The sequence below is a fragment of the Sycon ciliatum genome, chromosome 2, assembly GCF_964019385.1.
Source record: "Sycon ciliatum chromosome 2, ocSycCili1.1, whole genome shotgun sequence".
Taxonomy (NCBI): Eukaryota; Metazoa; Porifera; class Calcarea; order Leucosolenida; family Sycettidae; genus Sycon; species Sycon ciliatum.
The window spans coordinates 13515332-13542937 of NC_088644.1; the positions used below are offsets into that span (position 1 = coordinate 13515332).

Genomic DNA, 27606 nt, shown 5'->3' on the forward strand with positions numbered 1-27606 from the left:
CAGCACTGTTATGTTCGCTTGAGCAAAAGTGACGCTGCACCATCGTATTGTGCAGCGACGATGTGTATTGTGGTTGACAGCCTCACGAGATACGGCCCTGAGATCCGCACGTACCGGACATCGTCGGTCCACCAAGATCCACCAGTGTAGTCCAGGCAGTCCAGGCCAGTGGTTCACTTCGCTACCGGCAGATCTTCCTCATTATTATCACCCAGCATGTCCATACTACAGTATGTGACTGATCGTTATCACCGACATCATGATTGTTATGTACGTCATGTAGACCTACGTGTAGTATGATCATGCATATGATGCAGATGTACTTGAATCTTCTGCTCCCACTCCCAGGCGCCTAGGCGCAGAGTCATTCAAAACAGGCATGTGTCCATATCCATGCACGAGCCGACCCGATACCGAGACACTCAGCCGGAGCAATGAAGTCTGTTTGTAGTATCCGTCGCAATCAATCGTGAATATATAGGAAGAACAGGGAAGTATTCCTGGTGTCCGTCTTCATGGTATTGGCACGACTCCGTGTTACGCTCGGTCGTGCTTGAGCTTTCGAACAACGGGATAAGAGGCGTCACTTAGCTATGAGAGTGTGTGATGTCAACTTTGTAACACGAAACACATCGCGGTGGAGTCAACAATGCGACATCAACGCGGACACGAGAATGTTTGTGAACATCACAAGATTTTACAGATGTGAATGAAGCCTGCTGTGTGGCAAGGAGTCCTGTGGAAGAGTTCGGAGAGGTTGGTGGTCGTGTCCGCTGGGGTCAGTGCCGCTGCCAGCCGACATCGCACACTATGCCCTCGTTACACGATGGACCCAGCGGGGGTAGGCGAGGAGGTGTGGCGGTCGGCATGAACGAGCTTCAAGCGTGCCCGCTCGGTCAGCTCGTAGCGCCGGGAGAAAATATTTCTTCAGAGCTGTACCGCGGCACGGTGCTGGTGATGTGGACCGACGATGGTGCTAAGTGCCAGGAGGTATTCGTTCGGCTGGACCGTGCAAATCACCGGCTCTACTGGGATGCAGTGGGCAGCAAGAATCAACTGGACGTCGCACAGCTCAAGGTAAGCAGCAGCAACACACGCACAAACACACACACACACACACACACACCGGCACGCGCGCACACACACACACACACACACACGCACACACACACACACACACGCGCACACACACACACACACACACACACACACACACACACACACACATGCAGAATTATTGTATAAACCTCAAAGCAATGTCAGTGGTGCGACACGGGGGGGGGGGGGATCTTCATTAGATTTCTGTGCACACACTTTATATGTGAATTCGTGGCAAGTGAGTTTGGCCTTGGTGCTTGGAACACTGCTGTGCATGTAATGTGATGCCTAATTCAGTAATGCATGTATCGCTCTGTAGTGTAGGGGAGCGCTCACACTGCAACCAAAACACACGTCCATGCAGTAACAGCATGCATGTGACCAAAACGTCGCGGTTGCATTTTAAACTCTGACTGTGGCGACCCCAAGAGGGGGGGGGGGGCATGTATAAGGACATTGAGTCGTATGGACGCAAAACACAATAGTATTATTTCGAATGCAACCGGGCCCCGTGAATTCAAGGTTCTTGACCACAGTGAGGAAAATACTCAGGCACCCTGACGAGGATGAGACTGGTCCTCGTGAAGAAGAACAAATCAGCTATTGCCCGTGTTGGACGATTGAGGTTTTGTCCCGGCCTTGCACAAAATAAGAGTGCTCATTGCCTGTGAAAACTCACTCAATTTGAACTTGAAATGCCGACATTTTTTTCTGAAAGTGAAGGAAGTTGAAAACGCAACACTTCTCTTTGGCGTTGTTAAAGGGGAAGTTAAGGCAAAAATTAAAATTTCACCAGTTGTAGTCTCCGGGGTGCTGAGTCGAATGGTCTTGGTCCGAGAAAGCTGAGACGCTCCCTTCCTACTTGAATCCCAATCGAACTTGCGCACCTCCACCGAAACTGGGTGACTGCGCCCTACTAGATGGGGATTTGTATGCAAAATGTCACTAAAAGCGTCATTTCGTTCTTATAAAAGCACGGATGACCGCGATTGACCCATATGTTGTAGTCCTTTGGACGCTGAGTCGACTGGTTTTGGTCCGAAAAGGCTGCAATGCAGCGTTCCTCCTTTATTCCCAATCGAACATGGTTGAACAAGCGGTCACGTGCTCCTGGGTGCCCAAATCACCTGGTCACCACGCCAGCAGGCGACAACTTTCACACCAAGGTTCAACTCGAGTTCAACTCGAGTGACAGGACTGCACCCAAAAAAGGTCAAACAGGCTAGTAAGTTGTACCCTGCACGCACGGTGACCAGGTGACTGGCGTACGCAGGAGCACGTGACCGCTTGTTCAACCATGTTCGATTGGGAATAAAGGAGGAACGCTGCATCGCAGCCTTTTCGGACCAAAACCAGTCGACTCAGCGTCCAAAAGACTACAACATATGGGCCAATCGCGGTCATCCATGCTTTTATAAGAACGAAATGGCGCTTTTAGTGACATTTTGCATACATATCCCCATCTAGTAGGGCGCAGTCACCCAGTTTCGGTGGAAGTGCGCGAGTTCGATTGGGATTCAAGTAGGAAGGGAGCGTCTCAGCTTCCTCGGACCACGACCATTCGACTCAGCACCCCGAAGACTACAACTGGTGAAATTTTAACTTTTGCCTTAACTTCCCCTTTAACGCGATTCTCGTGTCACAGTGTGAGCATGCCCTTACCATGCATTCTCCGGTCCTTCGTGTACTGACCAGTGCCATTCTCCGGTCCTTCGTGTACTGACCAGTGCCATTCTCCGGTCCTTCGTGTACTGACCAGTGCCATTCTCCGGTCCTTCGTGTACTGACCAGTGCCATTCTCCGGTCCTTCGTGTACTGACCAGTGCCATTTTGCGGGATTTCGTGGCTTTGCGTATTCAATTTGGTGGTCTAAATATCCGGGCATACAGCTGCAACTGAAACTGTGTTTCCAATTCAACTATAGCTTTCCTGGAATACTCTCGAACACACGCTACGCATCTCTGTAGAGTTGACAAACACTGATGTAGGCTTAGTTGCAATGCTCTTTACAGTGTATTGGCCAGGATTCAACCGCTAACTAGTCAGTGACAAGCCTGTTGTACGGGCAAAGCCGCTAACTAGTCAGTGACAAGCCTGTTGTACGGGCAAAGCCGCTAACTAGTCAGTGACAAGCCTGTTGTACGGGCAAAGCCGCTAACTAGTCAGTGACAAGCCTGTTGTACGGGCAAAGCCGCTAACTAGTCAGTGACAAGCCTGTTGTACGGGCAAAGCCGCTAACTAGTCAGTGACAAGCCTGTTGTACGGGCAAAGCCGCTAACTAGTGATAGTGTCACTGTGTACAGTCAGACCTCGCTTATCCGATCCTCTCGCCATCCGGATCCCTTGCCATCCGGAAGAAAGTTGTTGGTTACCGATTTACAGCATAATTATGTCATGGATATGTACAGTATGTGTGTTCGATTATCCGGTTCCCTCGCCTATCCGGATATGTTTTGGAAGAACGGATGCGTGCGGTTAAGCCATGTCTGACTGTATCACTTATTTCACTTATTTTATGTAGTTACAAGGAAATTATTTATCTAGTGAAATATATATTCCTTGTGATTCTCTGCTAGATGGTGTTGCGTGGGCAGCTGCCCAAGGAGCCCAAGAGCATCCAGAAGCATTTCTTCATAAAGGTAGATAACGTTTATCCGTAGTAGGCCCTGATCCTGTATGGAATGTCATCGGTTACTTTTACAATGCCACTAGCACTCCATATCATGTACTTGGATTGGAAGTACTATGTTTGAGACGCATTTGCCTCTGGTCCGGAGACAGGGAGGTGTTGCAATACAGTGGCAGGGAACTTGTGCGCAGGAATCCTTGCCTGGAGATTCCTGGGGCACCTATGCAATGTTTCGAGTTTGAGACACCATGGCAATGGGTTATAACATGTCTGTTCTAGCCATGGGGAAGGAAGTTGTTGCTGGCCCTCACCTTCCGACAGCTCACCATGGAATACACATCTTCACAGTCCCACAGGGTAAACAGGATATGAAATTAATTACATCATCATTTCAGATGCTTTGTATGAAGTGGTAAAAGTGCGGCATCACAACCACTGGCTTGTTGCTACTGTACTTCAAGTACATGTATAGCATATTGCTGTCTGATGATCGGTTAAAACCATGAAACTCAGAGTTACAGCAGAAACGCTTTTGATTCCTCTCAAGTGTGTGTAGCATATGGCATGCGATGATGCCAGTATTCGCATACTATTATGCATGGAGTGTTGCTATTCATGAAGTTGACTGTACCGTAAAGTACCGCGAGAGCGCCCCACCTTGATTTTACAGCCAGGGAAAGGAAAATCGTATGGCAGAGTGCACCAAAGTGTGTACAGTTGGAGAACATTAGCGTACCAAGGTCACACGTAGTAGGTTTTGTGTGGAGCTCGTGTCCGCTCGAAGGTAAACCGAGTACGGATTGACTGCACAGCGTGCAATGTGTGTACAAGGTTCGTGTCGTATGACCAACAGCTAGTACAGACAGGACACCACCACCACAATACGACCACGAAAGGACGAGATGGTGAGGCGCTCTGGCGGTACTTTACGGTACTAGTGTGCTCTATTGCAGGCTATGTACATGTATGGTCTTTTCTCAGATTTTACAAACACACCGATTCCTAGTATTTATCACATGACACAATGTGCTAGTATAACATTGTTTGCTTGCTTCTAGTAACTTCAAGTAGGCTGCCATGCTCTGTATTACTGTGCAGAGCCTGTGGGATGTACAGGCCATCTCACTGGTTCTATGCCGTATCGTTCTGTCTGGTGTCGTTCAGCCCACCGAGGAGAAGTGCTTGTCCATCTACTATGGCAGCTGGCCATGGTCGACACTTAACCTAGCATGTCTGAACGCACCCGCCTCGGTGATTCAAGCATGGCACACGGGCTTGCGCTGTCTTCTCGAAGCGCTGCCTGTGTCCGTTCGACCGCGCTGCATGCGGCCTGCGGGTGCTCAAGACTCGGCTGTGAAGAAACCTGACGAAGTCGAGGCGCTGGGAGGCCATCACATCAAGGCTCACTCTTTACAACTACCCGTATCTCCTATGCTGTTGGACGAGAAATCTGCTGCACCGCCCAGCACAGCCGTATCAAGGACACGGTGGTCCTCATTGCCATCGTCACCACCGCCAGTAGGAATGTTCCCGTTGTCATCCCTGACAGAACAGGACGAGGCTGCCGGGGCAGCTCCAGATGCCGTTGGCAAGAAGCCCAACAAGCTGTCGCGACTCAACGCTACCGAATCTCTCGGAGATAACTGGATTTTAAATTACCAGCTGAGGTGTCTCTATACTGAGCTTCTGCGCCGCCATCGACTGCTGTCACCACTGCTTGCTGTCAGCTGCTTCTCTGGTCTGAGAGCTTGGAAAGCAGAGAAGGTAATGCATGTAGAAGAGGTCATACACGCACGCATGCACCCACAAACACCCCCCCCCCCCCTCCACACACACACACACACACACATCATGGAGCCATGTTCCAAAATGTGTGTTTTATTTGGGTCATACACTGATACCACTGTCCAGCAATGCACATGTACATGCACTTGTCATGATATAGACAACTATTGTCTTTTGTTTACTAGTAACTCGGATGGTGAGCAAATTAAATTATGGTGAAAAATTGTGAGTTTTGTGCCATTTTGTCGCACTCGCTGACTGTATAAGATCTGGTTACGTTGGTGGACAGTTAGCAACTCCTAACATTTTGTCCTCCTTTTTCATCTTGTTTTTTGTCTTTGTGTTCTTGTGCCTGCAGGTTTTAGATGCCATATTTGCGGAGAATGTTGACATTCTGATGGCATCCAATCTGTCAGCATTGTCACAGAGTATATCGTTCAAACTGTTTGTGGAGCTGTACATTGGCTATACATTGCATCGGCGTGAGGACGTGCGGCAGGTCAGTGACCCCTGGATTGTTGCCTACTCGTGGAATACGTGTGAGGGTGTGTATGTGTGTGTGTATGTATGTGTGTGTGGGTGGATGTGAAAATAAAAATTAAAAATAGGGATTCACTGGCCAGAAAAAGCCACTTCAACCAGCTGTGTGGTGGATACCACGCTAAAAATTACTGACGGTCAATTCATCAGCCTAGCAAGCTGTTGAATGGTGTAATCTCAGCACAAGTTGCTATGTCTAACATAGCTGTTCGCTATCATCGCTTCCGCGATGGGCATGTCTGAGGTCTGAGGTGTGTGTGTGTGTGTGTGTGTGTGTGTGTGTGTGTGTGTGTGTGTGAAGTCAATGATTAGCTACCCGTTGGTGTTGCCTTGCCGTGCGTGGCAAGAATGATGCATGGGTTTTGAGTGATACAACAATTCACAGAAGAATCAGACATACATGCTACAATGCTACTCTATTGAGTAGTGATCTGATCGTGTTTGCCTGTATGGCCCGATACTGCACTTGCATGTATGTGGCACCTGCATGTGCTGCTGCTGTTGCTGCTGCTGCCGCTTTGCCACGCGCAGGTGTATTTGGACTACGCTACGCGCAGTGGTATACTGTGCCAGCAGTGCAGCAAAGCCAGCGTCTGGTGCAGATGTAGCACTGTGGATGGACTGGGCAACGTGTCCAAGAGCAGCACGTCATCATCACTATCCTCAAGCAGTAGCAGCAGCTTATCTGGCTCCATGAATCGCGACTACTTTACAATGGCCTCCTCGCAGCAAGAGGAACGAAGCTCCGGAGGCTCTCCAGATGCTAACAAGGGATCAAAGAGAAGAAAGGAGGGCAAGAGAAGTGGCAGTGGAACTCTTTTGGGTCGGCGTCTTCGCAAACGCAGCATTGGCACTCAAGCAGTAACGCCGAGCTCCGATGCACCGGATGTGGGAATCACCAGTGATGACGTCATGGTTGTCAACGACGACGGCGAGGTGCGGGCAATGAAGGCACGCATGTCCCTGGACATGTTCTGTGACCTTGTGCAGGGTCAGAGCGAGGAGGTCTTATCGCGTGCCGATTGCCTAGAGGTCGTTGTGGCATTTTCCAAGATGGGCTACGACGAGTCTGGCCATGACTTCAGCTCGGACCAGCCGCCAGCGTGGATCAGCAAGACTCTCTTCATGCGATACCTGATGACCGAAGGACAAATGCCAGTTGTTGGTCCAGGAAGTGACGAGGAGGAGAATGACCTCAGCCAACCGTTGTCTCATTACTTCATTGCCACATCGCACAACACCTACCTAACTGGACATCAGCTGTTGGGATGGTCCACCGTGGACATGTACATACAGGTACTGTGCTGCACACTACTCTACTGTACACTACTCTACTGTACTGCACTCTACTGTACACTACTCTACTGTACACTACTCTACACTACTCTACTGTACTGCACTCTACTCTACTCTACTCTACTCTACTCTACTCTACTCTACTCTACACCAACATACTGATCAGCTAGAACCACAGTGCTGGCTAGTGAAATCCAACCCCATCATGAATATAACAGCTCTGGGGCTATGCAGGTCAAGCACTATGATCAATCGGGACTGTGAAATGAACAGGGCTCTGTTATATGTATAGCAGTTAGGGTTGGATTTCACTTGCTACCACTGTATGTGTACAGTCCTGTAGGCTGTTTTTCCCCCATCATTGTCCTTTCCCACGCTAAGAGCGAAGGAAGAGTTGAAGACGAGGTGGGGATAGATTGGTACTCAAGCTTTGAGTAGGAATCAATCCCATCCCGGCAATCCATGGTTACTCCAATGTGCCAAGTACATGTATTTCACCTCCAAGATTTCCGACAGTGTCATGCAAATACTAATACAATGTACTTCACAGCCGAAGGAGTCAGACTGACATGCTTGAATGGGTGTTTGCATGCATGTGTGCTCTCTCTCTCTCTCTCTCTCTCTCTCTCTCTCTCTCTCTCTCTCACTCTCTCTCTCTCTCTCTCTCTCTCTCTCTCTCTCTCTCTCTCTCTCACACACACACTCACTCACTCACGTGTGTATGATGTATAGGTGTGTGTTTGTATGTATGTACTATTGGTTTATTCATATATATTTGTGTGTGTGTGTGTGTTTGTGTGTGTTTGTGTGTGTGTGCACGCGCGCACACACACACTTGTATGTGTTCATGCCCGTACGTGAATGCGTGTGTGCATGTAGGTTCTTCACACCGGCTGTCGGTGTATTGAGATAGACTGCTGGGACGGAGACCGTCAGCCAGTTGTCAAACATGGCAGGACGCTGGTTACAAAGATTCTATTCGAGGTAACCCTCGAAGTAGATATGATAAGCGTGTACCCAGTGTGACCATGGGCTACACCAGTTGCCATGCATACATTGCAGAGAATCCGACGGTCCAAGAGGCTCCGCCGAAACGTGTAGCAGTACCGAAGAGCTTACTGACTTGAGGGTTTAATCCAGCACAACCTCTCTTGTCTGGCCCTGTCATATGTTATCTTGAAGCCTCCATTAACTTAAGCGGACACCTTGCAGGCACGTATCGGCAGTCAATCTAGAAAATCCCTTCCGTTTAAGTTGCTAATTACTTGCAAAAGTGCCCGATACCATGAGGGCAGAGCCAAATGACACAAGTTTGCAATGGAATACCGGTGATGCCAAATTTTGATGTTACTCATAGTGTCATGGATACGGAATTTAGCGGCCCTATTCCACTACAGACTCAGTGTTTTCTAGTTCTCAGTCAGTATTGTGTGTAATTCTCAGTCAGTATTGTGTGTGGTGTTCTTCTAAGTTATGGGGTGTAGGGGCGTAGCATAACCCCGTTCAGTCTGCTTTGGAAGGTCATGTTAGGCCACATAGTGTATAAAATAATTCACCTTATTTTCATTTTTGCAGCCAATGATACTGGCTCAGATAGGTCCTTTTATTATGAAGTTTTGCGGTAAACAGCACTCCGAAACGAGTCTCGTACAGCAGACTACATGTATACATAATTCTCCTTTGATCTTGAACTACATGTACATGTGCCATCGGCTGCTTCTTACAAACGTTTTGCTGGAGGCTCCGACATTTGGACTTGCAAACAAACATGCTTCTTCTCCTCGAATGGTAGGGAGCAGCACGTTGGAACAAACATAGCACAGTGTAGTCACTTCACACCAGGGCTAACACACCGGTGTTTACTACTCCCGGCTTCATGGTCACACTCAGCTCCCCTCACTCCGGTCACCCTGCTGTTTTAGGGTTTTCAAATGCGTCGACAATGGCTAGCATGTACAATCATGTTCAAGACTGACAATGACATACTGTAGACCATGTACACAACATGTATGAAGGACCTACCCGGTACGTGTACAAGTCCAGTCCACGCATCGACAGATGAACGTTGCACGCAGACTTTGCGATATCTTATATCCTGTTTTGGGCGTTTTGCGGACATGGTACGGCCAACTCTAGCTGCTTTGTTTGCGAGTTTTGCGATACGGCGTTACACGCCTGGGGTGAATCTGAGATATGGCCCCCACTTGATCCCAAGGCGACGGGATAAGAGAGGTTTTACGGTATGGCTCCATGGACCAAACTCCTCCTCCACCCCTCCTCCTCCTCCTCCTCCTCCTCCTCCTCCTCCTCCTCCTCCCCCCCCCCCGAGATCACAGGGTAGTTAACAGTGAAGTTTGCTGTCGTCATTCCGTATTTGTGTCACCTTCCTCTCACCAGGACGTGATCATTGCTGTCAGTCAACACGCATTCGTTGCTTCACCGTACCCGCTGATAATCTCCATTGAGAACCATTGCTCTCATGGGCAGCAGGTTAGTAGTCAGCTGTACAACACTGAGTCTGCGTATGATTCGTTCAACTTGACCTAGTGCTCCTTGCAGGGCTGCTAGCTGAGGGTGCTGCACCCGCTTCCAGGGCCGCCTAACTTAGTTGCTTATGCACACGGCTCTGCTCCGTGATGATGATACAGTCAGGCAGCTACATTATTCTGCACCCTGCTAGAATTCCTTACTGCAAGACGTGAAGTGTTCCTGAGTGAAGTCCGCTCACCATCAGATTCTCTGCTTTGGGTTTAATAAGCGCCGACATCTCTAGCTCAGATGTATAGAAGCCCGGTGAATGGGCAGACTGAGCATTGACTGGTCATTGTAACAGTATGGGTCCTGCAGTTATGCAAGAGGTGCACTGACCGTACCCCTGCTCTTCCTTTGGAAACTTGATCCACTTGTCTTTCCGTTTCAGCGTTGAGCCGCAGATCGAGTTGTCGGCTGTGTTTTCCCTTTGCGCACAGAAAATGATGGCAGACATGATGGTCAAGTATCTAGGCAGCGCTCTTCTCACGGAGAAGGAGTTTGAAGGCGGCGACCTCACACAGCTGCCATCACCGGAGGTAAGTAGTCGCCATAGCAACACATTTGAAAGTTTAATAAATGCATGTGTATGCAATCTCCGGACAGCTAGCTTTTGACCATGTTAGGTCTCATCATCAGCATAGCTCCAAGTCGCTGGTCATTCCGATCAACCACACAGAAGTCTAATGAGCAACAAAGCATTCTTGAATAGGGCTTGAAAGTGATGACGTCAAAAACGGCCAGGGAGTAGTAAGTTGACATCAGATTTCTATTTTGGATCCACTAAGGTGTGACTTTGCTATTGCCTCAGTATGTGGGTGCATAGCAACCCACTCATGTCGTATGCAGGGGTGACTTTTACTTCGCCACCAGTTGTAACCCCGCCCCCAGTAGCCAAATCAGTCAGTTTCACTGGCTACATCACCTTGCTGTGAGTAAGACGGCTTTAAATGTGCTTGGATCCATACAAAAACTGGATCCAAGTGGATCCAGTTTTTGAATTTTTGAAATTGTTGCTATGCTGTGACGTAGCACTTTCAAGCCCTATTGGCTCAAAGCATCAGCATACCAGTACTGCGTTTTTAAGATGTCGTTTAGTGCCCGCACAATGTACAGTGGATGGCCATATTCCTCTTACACTGAGTACATGCATACTGTGACTGTGTCGTTATCATGTGCAAGCATGAAATCGATACTGACCAAACAGCCACTGATCTAGCTGTCATACCTAAAGTCTCTTCCTCTAGGTTTGCCTGGACAAGTCTTGTCAACATTTTCCTTGTCTTGATGTGAAGCCTCTCCCCTTCCGTCAACGCCTGGAAAAATGTACAGCATCCATTGCTTGGCCGGACATCAAAGTTGAAATAGAAAATTAGAAACACTCCATTGATTGTGCTATTATGCAAATCGAATGTCAGACGTAGCAGCATACCCCACGTTCAACTTACAATACGACGAGGATGTCTTGTAAGTATTTGGTGCCTTTTGACCAATGCCAAATTTGGTTCTGTCCCCTTTCATATACATCCAGGATTTGAAATACAGAATTCTCTTGAAGCATGGGCGCATGTCACCGGCCGATTCTTCCCTGCTGCAACGAAGAGCCACGCAGAACAGCCCGTTGGCGCTATCTCGTCTTCAGCACGGAACAATGCCGCGCACTCCATCACCCAGCACCACGCCAAGGCGACACTGCGATGACTTTCCACTGGTACGTTGTGATTGCCACGGTGATGCAAGCTATACATCATGGTAACTGCGTGCTTACAGGGGCAATGCCGTATTTCTCAGTCTGTTTTCGCTTAACGGTGTATTCAGGTTTTTGATCAAGCCATTAGTGCGCCGCGACTTGTGAGGACTGTGTGGAAGGAAATCATCTCGCTCGGATTCAGGCCGCATGCGACTGTTGTGGATGTTGATCGATGTGGATACTGAGCACCACGAGGGGAGATGTAGTAGATCTACACTGAATGTCTGCTGTACAAGGGTTTGTTATGCTGGTTACTTGAAGATATCATAAGAGTTGACTTTTTCAAAGTAGGATCTTTGCCCGAGCTTTTGTTGTCCGGATGATGTGTTGGTTGTGTTGATGTGCAGACTGTTGGGAGTTCAGAGTCGGAGCTTCACACCATCCACCTTTCCACGACATTGCCACAGTGGCAGATCAATGGTGAAGATGCTACCCTGGATGCAGATCAAATCATGCCGGCAACGCCACCCATTCTCGCCACCACAATTGGTAGGGACATCAACGAGGCAGACAGCCCGCGTATTCCTCGGGCACTACGCTCGCACAGCGCACAGCCCGCCACTCATTCGGGCGGTGGTTCAAGCAGCTTGTTGGTTAGCACGAACAGCGGTGCTCTTCCATCACTGGTGATGAGCCCCGACTCACCAGGCCTTGTTCCACCGCAGCTCAACATGCGCAGCCATTCTCTACCACAAGCCGTCGACCCCAAGATGCTACCTCACCTGCTGGACCAGAACAGAACGAGCACTTCGGACCAGCAGGGCTACCAGCTGCAACAGCCGCCGCAAGCACAGTTTGACTGTACGCAGCAGGACGGTGGCTCCAAGGCAGCCATTGCACCCGAACTCTCCTGTCTGATATTCTGCAAGTCCATCAAGTTCACTAGCTTTGATGTAAGTCAGTGGGCACTGAGCTGAAAATACAAACAAATTGGCAAGCCGTCCAGTTGTTACTGGAGTGGTAGCTGACCTATGCATGTTTTATCTGTGGTGATCTTAGCGACATCTTCCATTCAACCCCCGGTCCCCGTTAGCTCTAGAGTAGTAGCTGTTCTAAGCCGACAATGATGCTGAATTCACAAAGGCTGATACGAAAAAACAAAAAGAACTAGATGGTAGCAATATCTCTAGTCACTGGCTGAGCTCCCACGGTCAACTGGGTACTCACTACTCAGAGTGAGGCCGGTAACATAGATGCAGCTAACGAGGTTCGCTCCTTTGTTGGGCATTGGCCGTGGGGAGTCGTGAGACTTATCACCTCACCCGTGCCATTAGGCGCTGCATCTGCAGCCACCCTGGTATAATCAGGTATGGTGGTGGCCTGGCACGAGCGAAACTTCTCTAAGCTAGTTGTGTTTCTCAACACCGAATCGTAAGCTACTGAACTTCTTGGAAATGACTACGTGCATGACAATAACTACTAGTAACGTACATGCATGGCAATGGCTGCCACCCTCCGTCTAATGTTCCTGCACACTCTGTGCTGCATGGCAATGGCTACCACCCTCCGTCTAATGTTCCTGCATACTCTGTGCTGCATGGCAATGGCTACCACCCTCCGTCTAATGTTCCTGCATACTCTGTGCTGCATGGCAATGGCTACCACCCTCCGTCTAATGTTCCTGCATACTCTGTGCTGCATGGCAATGGCTACCACCCTCCGTCTAATGTTCCTGCATACTCTGTGCTGCATGGCAATGGCTACCACCCTCCGTCTAATGTTCCTGCACACTCTGTGCTGCATGGCAATGGCTACCACCCTCCGTCTAATGTTCCTGCACACTCTGTGCTGCATGGCAATGGCTACCACCCTCCGTCTAATGTTCCTGCACACTCTGTGCTGCATGGCAATGGCTACCACCCTCCGTCTAATGTTCCTGCACACTCTGTGCTGCATGGCAATGGCTACCACCCTCCGTCTAATGTTCCTGCATACTCTGTGCTGCATGGCAATGGCTACCACCCTCCGTCTAATGTTCCTGCATACTCTGTGCTGCATGGCAATGGCTACCACCCTCCGTCTAATGTTCCTGCATACTCTGTGCTGCATGGCAATGGCTACCACCCTCCGTCTAATGTTCCTGCACACTCTGTGCTGCATGGCAATGGCTACCACCCTCCGTCTAATGTTCCTGCATACTCTGCGCTGCATGGCAATGGCTACCACCCTCCGTCTAATGTTCCTGCATACTCTGCGCTGCATGGCAATGGCTACCACCCTCCGTCTAATGTTCCTGCACACTCTGTGCTGCATGGCAATGGCTACCACCCTCCGTCTAATGTTCCTGCATACTCTGTGCTGCATGGCAATGGCTACCACCCTCCGTCTAATGTTCCTGCACACTCTGTGCTGCATGGCAATGGCTACCACCCTCCGTCTAATGTTCCTGCATACTCTGCGCTGCATGGCAATGGCTACCACCCTCCGTCTAATGTTCCTGCATACTCTGCGCTGCATGGCAATGGCTACCACCCTCCGTCTAATGTTCCTGCATACTCTGCGCTGCATGGCAATGGCTACCACCCTCCGTCTAATGTTCCTGCATACTCTGTGCTCTGCGGACAACTCTAACAGGCTGCACAGGGTCCTTGCACCCAGATGATCTCTGTCTCCGAGTCCACTGCCAAGAAGCATATGATCAAGGGCTACACGGCGAAAGTGCTCACCAAGTACGAGTGTTTATGGAGTGTATGTGTGCCTGCGTGTTTATGTGTGTGTGTGTGTGTGTGTGTGTGTGTGTGTGTGCGTGTGTGTGTGTGTGTGTGCATGTGTGTGTGTTTTGTGTTTGTGACATTGTGCTAGCCTAGGCTAAGGCCCAAGTGGACATGACACAAAACTACGTTGTTGCCCCTTGTCTTGCAACAGTGCGCAATGTAGCAAGGTAGAGCTATATCCCTCCAATTGCCCTTTTTGGGGAGAGGCACAACAATAGCACAACCGTATGCACGCACACACAACACACACACACACGACGCACCGTGACATGCACACACGCGAACTGTGATCCCCAAACACACACACATAGACTCGTATATGGACATCACGCATCATACATAGAAAACAGAAAGGTGGCGAATAGGTTGGCTTTCATGCTCACACATTATTGTGGACTCAACCCGTCACATCCTGTCCTCCAGGAGAAGGAGGCCTCCATGTTTATAATTTCTTTTACTCATGACTTTTGTGTGCATGAATGCTACAGCTTCAACCATAGCCAGCTAAGCCGCATCTACCCGTTCTACAAGCGCTTTGACTCGACCAACTTTCCGTACTGTTTGTACTGGAGATGTGGATGCCATATGGTGGCACTGAATTACCAGACTCCAGGTACTATATAGTACATGCATGCTGGTTGTTTGTAAGAACAAGGTGATGCTTGGATCAATACAAACATGGTGTCCATAATGAAATGCCTTTTAAATGATGATCTGTGCATTGTGTGACATCAGCATGACGGTACAGTGAAACCTGTCTAAGACGACCGCTCAAGGGACCTTTGAAATTTTGGTCTTTGTTACCAGGTGGTCTCCTTATCCAGGGTCGTTTGACTGGAAAGAGCATCCCTTGATTCTGGTTCCAGTGGTCTTGTAGGACAGGTGGTCGCCTTATCCGAGTGGTCGCCTTATCCGAGTGGTCGCTGCCTTGACAGGTTTCACTGTATATCCACTAGTGTACATCATTAAATACACTACACTAATTCTCACACACAACAGACTACACTAATTCTCACATACAACAGAGGCACACAACAGAGGCACACAACAGAGGCACACAACAGAGGCACACAACAGAGGCACACAACAGAGGCACACAACAGAGGCACACAACAGAGGCACACAACAGAGGCACACAACAGAGGCACACAACAGAGGCACACAACAGAGGCACACAACAGAGGCCGCGGAAAGGTTGTGTAGCTGTAACTTTACGTTTCACGCATTTCAGCGATCATCAGACGGCAGCATTTGATACCCGAATTCTAGAATTCTGTACTATTTTACTGTGACCCCCTCCTGGTTGAAACATCAAGCACTGCTTTCATTAGATTAGCATATGGTGTCGAAGTTGAAGTGGCAGATTCTTATTTGTTTGTCGTCACAGCCTAGGCCGCATAGCAGTCTGTAATCTTGTGTGTGTGTGTGTGTGTGTGTGTGTGTGTGTGTGTGTGCGCGCGTGCGTGCGTGCGTGCGTGGGTGTGTGCGTGCGTGTGCGTGGGTGCGTGCGTGCGTGTGCGTGCGTGTGTGTGGTTGTGTGTGTGTGGGGGGGGGGGGGGGGTGCGCACACGCATGTGTGTGTGTGTGTGCATACGTGTGTGCTGATGTGTGTGTGTGTGTGTGTGTGTGTGCCAATGCTTGTGTGGTGACTGGATATGCGGTTCACTTACTGAATTCCAGACCAGCACCTGCGCAGTTACTTGTCCCACTTCATGTGGCATAGAAACTCCGGCTACATTCTCAAACCGCAGGTACAGTGGAGAGGCTAGAGATTTGCTTTGCGCATGACACTAATTGTAAACAAACAGGATCATCGGAACCTAGAACCTGTGCATTTCAGACTCAATGCTTTTTTGCACAGCTGTGTTGTGCTTGATGGTAGTGCTGTCACTAACCTGAGATATGCGGTGACTATTTCTCTCACTGAAAACCAATACAATGGGTCGTCCGTGCCATTGATAGCCTTGGAACACAGGGGTGACATGAGCAACGGGATTGGTGACTCACTTGCTTAGGAACAGTTGTTTAGGACCACTTGCGATTCAACTTTAATGTGTCCTGGATAATATGGATATGAACGTGTCCTATGTATAGAATAATCTACTGACAGAGGATCTACTGCATCTATTTCAGTCAGACCTCGCTTATCCGGTCCTCTTTTATCCGGATCCCTCGCCGTCCGGACGAAAATCGTTGGTTACCGATTTACAGCATATGTCGTGCATACATAGAGTATGTATGTTCGATTATCGGGTTCCCTCGCCAATCAGTAGGAATTTATGGATTTTCAGTTGACTAGTCCGTAAATAAATAAGCCAGTGCACCGTCTGGTATGGCCACTAGCACACCTCGTATCGTCCCTCTCTGATGGCATGGCATGTGCGAATCCGTTGGGTGTGGAAAGTCCCGGCATTTGATCAATGGTCAGAGATGTCAGGATGGCCGAGCGGTCTAAGGCGCCAGACTCAAGGTCCTGTACCTTCTGCAGTCAATGCAGATTGGAGCCTTCTGGTCCACGTATGTGGGCGTGGGTTCGAATCCCACTTCTGACAGATCTTTTTTGCATTTTTGCATTTTTGGAAAGTCTTTCATTGCAGTAATACTGAAATGGCACCACGTGCACGGAAATGCTTGCAATTGGCTTCAATTTTTGAATTTTTTCCCAGGGGAGGGCTCCGGACCCCCCCCCCCCCCCTTCCATGGCTGCATCACCTCCAAAGTTGGTGCGGTGGGCCTGAAGTAAGCATGACCAGCACTGTGAATCATACTTCGCGGTATGTTTCAAGGATAATCGGATTGTTCCGTACAGAGCGAGCTTAGAAAGACACAAAGCCAGTGCATTACTTATCCTCTATATTGGCATTGATCACATGTCTAGCAATGCACCGGAAGGTGAAATAATTATACAAATACTTCAGAAGTACACCAAAATAAGGACAAGTTTATGACTGGTCAAATAGTCATCCTTATTCTTCTGGAAAGCGCTCAGCCATCATAGGCATTGAGCACTCTGCGCAGATAAGGAATTACGAGCTTTACTTCAGAAGTAAACTGATAAGTAATCTGTTATCGTGACTCATGCACGTATGCCCTCCTTGTATCATCACACACTGGATCTCATTCTGATGTCATACCAGTTTGGAGTCCATTGTGCGTTTCAACTCCTATGCTCTTCGTCAAGTAGTGGAGATGTCAGGATGGCCGAGCGGTCTAAGGCGCCAGACTCAAGGTCTTGTACCTTCTGCAGTCAATGCAGATTGGAGCCTTCTGGTCCACGTATGTGGGCGTGGGTTCGAATCCCACTTCTGACACATCTTTTTTTTGCATTTGCTTGGTGGTACTGTAAATAACCCGGGAGTAGCAAAATATCTACTACCACCAGTATCTGTCACCAGGAAAGTCAGCTGCTTCTGTCGATTCTTTTTGTGGAACGCGACTACAATTGAGTAAAACTACAAAAAACAACAAAAGACAATCCTAAGTTGCGAGTCACAATACCGGCCTACTCATAGAAGCACTATTCATCATACCTTCTTCATGGGACCCGGGCGAGTAGTACAGTGGGAGGTAGTAGCAATACTGGCAATACCGGCTTCATCACAGTGGACTCTGTCTGGGTGGAAGTTGTGAGTCAGTCAAGTGTCAAGTTAAATCGGCAGAACACATGAGTGGCCATATAGACAGCCACCAATTGTACATATTTTTCATCCGCAGAAATTTTTGCCAGAAGTCAAACTTCGACCTTTCGTTGAAAGCTTCCTTTCATTTTGGCGAGTCCTCAACACACTGAGTTACTATGATTTCAAACGAAAGTTCACAAGTACGCTAGACCATCCCTTGTCTAGCCATTCCTATTCCTACATTGCAAATCATCTTTCTGGCACCGGTGAATAGTTTGAGTACCCTCTCGAATTTTTAGGATGTTCTCCAAAGCTCTCTCCAAACTCCGGAGGTGGTTGAAAGTTGGATGTCCCCTCGTCGCGGATTTTACGCATGCGGCCTACCATAAAATGCACGTGTTTGCCAGTGCGACCAAAATACATGTACGCTGCAATGATGCCGCCCCTCAATGTTACCATGGTTACAGCCAGTTTGGTACACTGTACTCAAGAGATCAGTGAGATCCGTTCTTTCATTCTTCCTTTTTTTCTTCATCTCCCACTGAGTGACGTTTCTCGAAGAACCAGCAGAAAATGAGGATGCACCCTAAGTGTGCACGATACATTAAACCAAGAGTCCACAGCTAACAGTATGCACCAGTGATTAGGGGCCAGTACACGACACACACTGCTTTCTTTACGTGACCAGCCCGCACTACACTCTGTACTCATGGACTCGAAACCTGCGATCTCCCGCACAAGCATTCCCATGTTTCTCTGATTCGTCAAAATAATCATGGCATGGCACAATCCTGGATTCTATGTGCTTGACACTTGAAACAGTTTGTACTTTCAACTGGGTGTGAGTTTCAAATGTCAGAGATGTCAGGATGGCCGAGCGGTCTAAGGCGCCAGACTCAAGGTCTTGTACCTTCTGCAGTCAATGCAGATTGGAGCCTTCTGGTCCACGTATGTGGGCGTGGGTTCGAATCCCACTTCTGACAGATCTTTTTTTGCATTTTGTGCGCATTCGCGTAACAAAATTGGGACTGAGGTGGCCAAGTTTAGGCAGCAGCCCACCTTCAATTTCGGACATCAAAGTTTTTCAACCATGATTGTGTAATATTTAGACCATTTTCTTTACTTGTTAGCATGTATGTGTCACACATGGACGCTTGCTAAAACTACATGTGCATGTATATCTTGTTCACGACACCCGCTGCATCATTGGCAAACAATGCCCTGTATTAGCGGTATGTTTTTGGCTAGAACTGGATCCAGCGCAGTATGTGACGAATACTGCAAGTAGCGAGGAGGGAGAAGGGCTTGTGTGTCTAGTCCGAGAAAAGAGAAGGCCCACGCCACCATGCATGCAACTTTTATGACTCCCTGAACGATTCTGACAAGTCAGGTATCGAAAAGCCATTTTTAATATCATGGGTTTTAGATCAGACAACCACGCAGAAATCCCCGTATACGGCATCGTGGTAACACACTCTGTCGTTTTCAAATAATTAAAAAAAATATCCGCGAGGCGTTTTTAATTCCTGGCCCCTTGCAATGCTATCACATCACACAAACAGTGTGGCCAAGTTCTCTTTTTGTTTTGTTTGTAGGTGGCATGTGATCCAGATTAGGTAAAATAGTAATACCTTTAGCCCGAAACCCATGTTTTTGCTGGTGTCATATCTCTTTTCAAATCACACTTCTGTACATAAATGTCAGACATGTTTACCATGGTTACTGACTATGTGCTGTATACCTGTACCCTGTCGTTGTCGATGTTGTGATGCAGGCGCTGCGGCCGCCGTCCACACCTTTCTTACCGCCGCCTTCGCTGACGGAGAGTCCCATACGCATAGCCATCACAGTAAGTATAGCAGTGTGTTGCTCTACACATACACACACACACACACACACACACACACACACACGTACGCGCACGCACGCACACACACAGTGATGGCAGCTAAAATCCGACCCCTGCTCGGTGCACTCACATTCCGAAAACCAAGCGCGCGCTTGTACTCCTACACTACCGAATAGAGACAGCTAGAATCGGTGCTGCATTCGAGCACGAAAAATCAGGGGTTGGATTTTAGTTGCCCCCGCCGTAGCTAGTACAGTAAGGCGAGACCAAAATAAAATCGAGATTCCCGGGCAGGACCCATCTGAAATTGGTGCGGGCGGGCGAATTTTTATTTTTTTATTTTTTCCGATGTGTGTATGCATGGCATGCTGAACTTTTTTTTCAGTATTTTCCGGTATTTATTTTATAAGTTTTTTACAGACGACAGGTACATGGTACGTGGTTTACCGGTACCCGTACTATTTCTTTTGTATTTCGGCCAACGACAGCCCTGAGTCGTACACCAGGGAGCCGTACAAGCCCAGGTTTGTGTGACACCATGTCACAGATCTACTCGCACGATCAGTACTGTACATAACACGAACTGGCGACGAGGAGACAATAACATTATTAAGGCGATAAATAGTATAAGCGAAGCGGACATTACGAAATGATGAATGAGAATACATGTGTCAAAATTGATGTTCCTAATCGATTTTCTTGAGACTATCATCTGGGAAAAATCATCTCACAATAGAAGCTATGCGGAGAAACGAACTACTTATAGGTCTATAGGATAGTGGGAAGTATATGAGGGGAGGTGTAAAAAAACTAACGTGGGAGAGAAGACGAAAGAAAGAAGAAGAAAAGATGCGAGAGTGTTCCGACGGTGTGAGCTACTACAAAAGGTGAGTGAAATGAAGGCGTGGAAGCAGGTGAATGTGATAGAGTGAGGAACTGTGAGGTGTAGGTGTATGCGAATGAATATGTGTGTGACTGCTAGGTGAAGAGTCTCAGTTTTGTGACATTTTCTTTCTGAATGCATAGATTAGGATTGTGTTTACGGATGAGAACAGCTTCTAATACCTTTTAAAAGTTCACGAAACCTACGGCCACGGCACAAAACAGTGAAGCATGAATCGTCATCTACACCTCACAGTTCCTCACTCTATCACATTCACCTGCTTCCACGCCTTCATTTCACTCACCTTTTGTAGTAGCTCACACCGTTGGAACACTCTCACATCTTCTTCTTTCTTTCGTCTTCTCTCCCACGTTAGTTTTTTTTCACACCTCACCTTGTATACTTCCCACTATCCTATAGACCTATAAGTAGTTTGTTTCTCCGCATCTTCTATTGTGAGACGATTTTTCCCTGATGATAGTCTCAAGAAAATCGATTAGGAACATCAATTTTGATACATGTATTCTCATTCATCATTTCGTAATGTCTGCTTCGCTTATACTATGTATCGCCTTAATAACACGAACTGTTAAAAAAATTGCCTTTGGCTCGATTTTGGTGCGGGAGGGCCCGGGAATCTGTATTTTTTTGGTCTCGCCTAAGTGTGGCAGCGTGTTGCTCCACTCACAAAAGAATAGACCGAGTTGACCATAAACTCACTGAATGGGTTGGAAATACGGACTCCGGAGTGCACAACTCCACGACTAGCTGACCAACTGCTAGGCTTTGGTGAGGTTTACAGGACTTAACGCATGTAGTAATGTACTGGTTGTGAATATTCTGTCGAATCTACATTTGGTGCCTATTTGCAGGTTCTATCAGCACAGATGCTTCTACCCACAAGTGCCAATCCTATCGTCGAAGTTGAGGTGTGTCCATAACTACTTGAGTAGCATACCCGGCATAACTGTTGGAGGATATCATACAGCAGCAGCAGTACACTCTGCTCTACATCAGCTTGCTCATACCCAGCTGTCCACTGGGACATCAAGTTAGATGTTTGTTTGGATATTGCTTATCCCATGCTTCTTACTGAGGCTTGGAGGAAGCCGGGATGCAGCGCCGTGGATGTTGTTTTGAACATACAGCAACACAATCAGAAAAGTCGGTAGATGGGGTGGAGGAGGGGAGAGGCAATGTGATTCGCACCAAGCAGAAAGTGGATGGAAATCAGTACCAACATGAATCTGTACTGATCTTGCTTCTATTGCTACCCTTTTCTCCTTTGCCTTTTGCAGGTGTATGGCATCACTGAGGACTGCAAGAAGGTCTACAGTGGCCAGGCTCGACAAGCAGAGTCCTTCTCCACCTGGACAGCACGCGAAGGAAGCGTAGAAGTGATGATCAGCGCCCCCGAACTTGCAGCCATTCATATATCCATCCACGATGAACTGCAAAGTCCCAGTGAGTGGAAACCGGCTTAGTGCATTTGGTGAACGAGACGAATAGTGAGAATAAGAATTCCGGATGTACGTGTACACACGTATCCAAAGGAAAAGCCATTGACCAGTGGCTGTATCTATGTGTCTATGTCATGCCGAGGAGTACAGGTGAACCCTGGTGCAGTGAGCACCTGCTCTCAGTGACCACTTGGTCAGCACGGTGCGGCTGCTGTTCTCTAGAACGGAATCGTTTGAATGTGCGAATGCCACCATGGTGATTCTGGAGACTGCCTATGTTCAAAGAGCACGATTGCCTGATCCCTTGAATGGACAGCACGGTTGCCTGATCCCTTGAATGGACAGCACGGTTGCCTGATCCCTTGAATGGACAGCACGGTTGCCTGATCCCTTGAATGGACAGCACGGTTGCCTGATCCCTTGAATGGACAGCACGGTTGCCTGATCCCTTGAATGGACAGCACGGTTGCCTGATCCCTTGAATGGACAGCACGGTTGCCTGATCCCTTGAATGGACACTAAAAGCAGGTCACAGTCACCTGTGTACTTGTGTTAAGCAAGAGTGGCATATGACTGTAGTCATGTTAGAGGGTGCTAGTATCAAACTTGTTTAAGAAATACTCCCTCAGTGACTAGTACACGGAAGAATAACAGCACAGTCAGTGGGATGCAAGCTGCCATGAAACTTAGCGCTAAGCGTTCTCTCCTTTCTGTGTGCTTTCAGCTCGTACGGCGAAGGCCATTATCCCGTACCGGGGCTGGCGCCAAGGTTACCGGCACATCACACTGACACCGTGCACCAGCGGTCGCCATGGCAGCTCACTGGGCGGCTCGCCGTCTCTGTTCCTTCACTCTCACGTCAGCACGGCGGTGCAGCGACGTCGCTCCCTGTCCATGGTCAACCTGGGTACGGGCGTGCGGCCTGTCATGGTGCATGTCAGTCACAATGGCACGGAGCACGACATTCTGCTGGCATTGGACAGAGTAAGCTAAGCAGTATAGGATCAATACTAGCGCTCTGCTTATTCCTGTACATGGAATAACAGATAACATAGTTGTGCTAGTGAATGGACAGTCAAAGCAGCAGTTGTTTTGGCTGTCCAATCACCAGTTGGTGGCTAGTAAGTAAGTAAGTAAGTAAGTGGTAGGGTACGCATGTGTTGTGATGGATTGGTCAGTATGCTTTTCCCATGTTGCAGGCCGGTGTTGCTTGTGCACCAGTAGTTCGGCGCATGTAACGTGTGCACAATGCATAATGCATGGATATACGCACTTACTGTTTGCCACCACCGCGTGAGGTTTGCTCTGCGTGACCATATATGGATCCCATTATATGATATGTATGTCAAAATGCAGCTAATACAATTCCCCAGGACTTGCGCAATACCATCCACATTTAAATATTAAGGTCAACACTTGGAGAGAAAGATGGGGAGATGGAGAGCGACAGAGAGAGAGAGAGAGAGAGAGAGAGAGAGAAGATAATTTTTTTGTAGACATCAAATTCAGCTGCTACTTCTGAAGCCAGGAGTCAAACGTTCCCTGTGGAAGTTTCGTTTTGCGCTGGGCTTCAAATATGTTCATGCGATCAATCGTACCGACTGTTCTTGTTGTGACTTCTCGATTGCTTGAACACGATCCTTCAGCATCAGGATCTTGCTGTGCTGCATTGTTTCTGGATTCCTTGATGCCATCGTCGATTCGTCTGTATGACTGGGGTGACAGAGCCGCTCAGTCTTCGTTTCTCCTCCGAGCAGTAACATCGATCGGAGAGCCCTTCCGATGCGCTCTCCAAGACGTTTCCTATCATGATTTTTTCTAGACAGTGCTTGACATTTTGACAGGTGTAGTGCAATCCACACCGACTCCACAGTCAAAATGACCTGCGTTCATTCACCTGTATATATGCATATTGTATATGCATGCTAGTGCGGTGTTCACCTTGAATTTATGTATTATCATATTTATGAATGTCTCCAGCTTCCCATTCTCCAGCTTCCCATTCCAACAATCTATATAATTACACATTTGCATTGCATTGTCAACTGTTTTCTATGTATCGTCATGATGTGAATAGAGCGAAAACATTCAATAAAAATTTGGGCTTCTTCTGGGGACAGCTAGTGTACTGTATACTATGCTATTATTAAAGTGATAGTTTGGGAGTAGATATCCGATACTAATGATGTATTTAGAGCAAGCAAAATTGATAGTATGCAGGTGACTGGTGACTGAGCTGCAGACACGGAATACTGGGAGAAGGAATTTGGGCACTCGACTCGGACTCGGAGTCTCCAGGTCCAACAGTTTCAGAGTCAGAACTCTCTACCACGTCTACCTTTTTCCGCTTCGCTTTGCTGAAATACTGGAGCAAGGACATCGTCGTCGATCAAAATAATATGACTAACCTTTCAACAATTTGGAAACTTCCAAGTTTTTCAACCAAAAGCAAGAGGACAAAGCCGGGACTCTGATATGCAACAGGACTCAAACCAAACAAAGCGCTCCGCGCTGGCTGTAATCTGGTATGAGTTTGTAAGCGCAGTTGCCGCCCGGAAAACAGCAGAGACAAGGCACCGAAACCAGTGAACCATACATCTATCTGTCATGTACCATGATGATTGATGTACAGTAATAGCAAGAGTACATAACCCAAGAGTGTGCAACTCCAGCTATGGGGTCTGCGACGGCAGAACTTCACATCACGTGATGAACCCGTGCACTCTAGTGCATGATAGATACTGGGTTGTACGCAGCCCAGCTTTGGGTACAACTCTCTTGTGGTCACTTTGCACTGTTTGCCAGCATAACCTTTTGAACCATGTCACGTGATGTGAAGTTCTGCCGTCGCAGCACAGCATAGAGGTTGTGCAGGCAGTTGCACACTCTTGGTTATGTACTCTTGGTAATAGTAATAGCAAGAGTCCATAACCCAAGAGTATGCAACTGTGATCTCTTTTCTATGGACCAACCGCGCGGCGCGCTGCCTTCATTACATCATTCAGCTGCAGTCCGCGCACTGCGGAAAATCAAACACCGCACTTTCCCTCTAGTTTGAAATGAACTTTCGTACGGAACTGGAGTTCACGCGCCAGAATTCAGAGATTGCGTAGGTACTGGAACGAATCGAGCAAAAACGGATGGGCTCGTGCAAGAAATTGAGAGTTTGAATGCATGCTTTCAGAGCGTGATGAAGGCAAGTTACGTAATGAAGGCAGCGCGCCGCGCATGCACCCATAATCACAGTTGCATACTCTTGGGTTATGGACTCTTGGTAATAGTGATGAAACCTTTTCGCCTTGGTTCTGACAGTTACAGCCGCGTAGCGCTTGGTCAGCTACAGTTAGCGATAGCGCTAGCTGTGTAGGTAGCACAGGGCCGGACCACGCGCTACGCGGCTGCATGGATACTTGCACACTGACTGCAACGGAAAAGTGCAAGCACGTGTAGTACAATGCAGTACTCGCAGATCTACGTAGCATGCACCCAGTCTGGGCTGAGCTGAGGGCAGTCGCGCGACTCGCGGTTGTTTGATCATACAATGCATGCCAAGCCAGACCCATGGTCGAAATATTGGAGGGGGGGGGGTGCTTTGGCGCCCAAAGCACCCCCCCCCCCCCTGCCTACGCCCCTGGTAGTACATGGACACGTGAACATTATGATCTAGCCAGTCAAACAGGGCCCTCCCGGAGTCCAACTAGTCTTTAATAAGCTCGCTCTCAAGCATTCGCTGACACATTCTAGTCATGTACCATTATCTTGTACTCAGTATTATTGAGACACAGGGTAAGTTGACCAACAGAGGTAAGAACCTGTGCAGCCAAGACCTGTGTACATAACTGCATTGGTACATTGTGGCCACGTCTCTGGCAGGCCAAACACACCATTACACACTTTCCTATTGTTCTCACTTCCATTAGTGTACTTCTGAGTCTTCTGTCACTGTGACTATATTTCTGTGCCGCAGACTTGTACAGGCAAGAACATCATCGCAGCAGCTTTGGACAAGATGGGATGCTCGGTTAGCCTTCACGCAAGACAATTCACACTGCTGGCTGCAGTGGACGGATTAGGTAAATACGATGGCTGCAGTGTAGGACGTCTGTGTGTTCTGTACGTCTGTGTGTTCTGTACGTCTGTGTGTTCTGTACGTCTGTGTGTTCTGTGATGTGTTGTCGTATGTTGCAATTCTCACTGGGCTCCTACATGGTGTGTGTGTGGAATTGGGTGGTCTGGCTGAAGAGTGTGTGTGTGTGTGGGGGGGGGGGGGGTATCCTTGGAATATTTTGGAAACCTTGGCTGCAAATCATTGCGGCTCCGTTCTGGGCACTTTTCACTAAAAGTGGACCGGCAACCACAGTACAAGCCGGCCTGCTTTCTGCAACTCTACAGTGAAGCACCCTTTGCTCTCCGTGGGCTTTCCCCATGACATGTGTTGTGCAGCGTGGTACCAGTGGTTAGTAGATATCAGTGATATGCTATGGGATAACGCTGTGTCCAGGACATGTACTTACATGACAACTCAGCTATCGGTACCAGGGGCGTACGCAGGATCCGGAATGGAATAAGGGGAGTGCTCCAAGCTTCTAACAAAATCTGATAGTTGTGCCACCAAAAATCGCATTCAAAAGTCTGGTTTATGAACATTTTTATTTCTTCTTTCAGAGTTTAAGCACAATATAGTTCTCTGAATATCAAATTCAATCACATCTCCATGAATAGCGTTGCTCAAGGCCTTTCCAATGGGCCGTCATTTGCGTAAATCGGAAAATCGGTCGCAAAGTTATGGTACTTTTAGTGGCATGGGTACATCACGTTGGCCTATGTCGAAAAATTTGAGGGGGGGGGGGTGCTTGAGCACCCAAAGCACCCCCCCCCCCCCCCCCGGTACGCCACTGGGTACAAAGAATATTGACAATTCCCTCTGGTCTTCTTCTTTCACACTTGTGCTCCACCCTTCTGCAGAGCAAATCTTCTCCGACAACGACTGCCCACTGCAGCTTGTTGAACAGTGGACAAAGTGTAATGACAGCAGTGAGCTGTACATCCGTGACACGCCAAGCTGGCCGCAGAGCAACACAGAGCCACCGCCCTTGTCGCAGGGCAAGCCTGCGGACGTGAGTGACGGAACTTCGACCGCAACCACGCCGCCAACCATACCTGTTACTGCGCTTGTGTCATGCAGCAGCTTTCTAGATGGTCCAGAGTCCGAGAATAGCGAAGAGCTGATTGGCTGTCGGCTAATGGAACTGCAGCTTTCTTTGCCTGAGAATGCAACGTGCAGGTAACCAACACAGATACATACTAGTAGTCCTTGCATGATGCCCACGTACGTGTACATGTAGCTGTGTGGACCTGGGAGTGTGTGCGTGTGGGTGAGGGCCCGGGTGTGGGTGAGGGGAGGGGTGAGGGGGACAAGGAAAGTATACCATGATGAGGATAAAAAAACATAG

General features: G+C 48.3%; 1 protein-coding gene and 3 non-coding genes across 4 annotated transcripts in view; all 4 read left to right on the forward strand.

Annotated features, from left to right (window-relative positions):
- Positions 1-421: 421 nt before the first annotated feature.
- The window catches only part of LOC135808824 (uncharacterized), a 31029-nt gene continuing 3844 nt past the window's right edge, over positions 422-27606 (forward strand). The window contains exons 1-19 of the mRNA XM_065322053.1: positions 422-1077; positions 3675-3737; positions 4892-5491; positions 5871-6011; positions 6584-7348; positions 8228-8332; positions 9746-9838; positions 10318-10416; positions 11409-11588; positions 11975-12520; positions 14202-14296; positions 14830-14954; positions 16022-16092; positions 19736-19810; positions 21566-21622; positions 21992-22157; positions 22878-23137; positions 26121-26226; positions 27119-27437. Of these exons, the coding sequence (XP_065178125.1) occupies positions 811-1077; positions 3675-3737; positions 4892-5491; positions 5871-6011; positions 6584-7348; positions 8228-8332; positions 9746-9838; positions 10318-10416; positions 11409-11588; positions 11975-12520; positions 14202-14296; positions 14830-14954; positions 16022-16092; positions 19736-19810; positions 21566-21622; positions 21992-22157; positions 22878-23137; positions 26121-26226; positions 27119-27437 (4133 nt within the window). The 5' untranslated portion in view covers positions 422-810. The remainder of the gene's footprint in view (positions 1078-3674; positions 3738-4891; positions 5492-5870; positions 6012-6583; positions 7349-8227; positions 8333-9745; positions 9839-10317; positions 10417-11408; positions 11589-11974; positions 12521-14201; positions 14297-14829; positions 14955-16021; positions 16093-19735; positions 19811-21565; positions 21623-21991; positions 22158-22877; positions 23138-26120; positions 26227-27118; positions 27438-27606) is intronic.
- On the forward strand, positions 16774-16893 carry Trnal-caa (transfer RNA leucine (anticodon CAA)). Its single transcript has 2 exons — positions 16774-16811; positions 16848-16893. It is a non-coding gene; the product is annotated as a tRNA-Leu (tRNA).
- Positions 17533-17652, forward strand: Trnal-caa (transfer RNA leucine (anticodon CAA)). The gene is made up of 2 exons: positions 17533-17570; positions 17607-17652. It is a non-coding gene; the product is annotated as a tRNA-Leu (tRNA).
- On the forward strand, positions 18825-18944 carry Trnal-caa (transfer RNA leucine (anticodon CAA)). The gene is made up of 2 exons: positions 18825-18862; positions 18899-18944. It is a non-coding gene; the product is annotated as a tRNA-Leu (tRNA).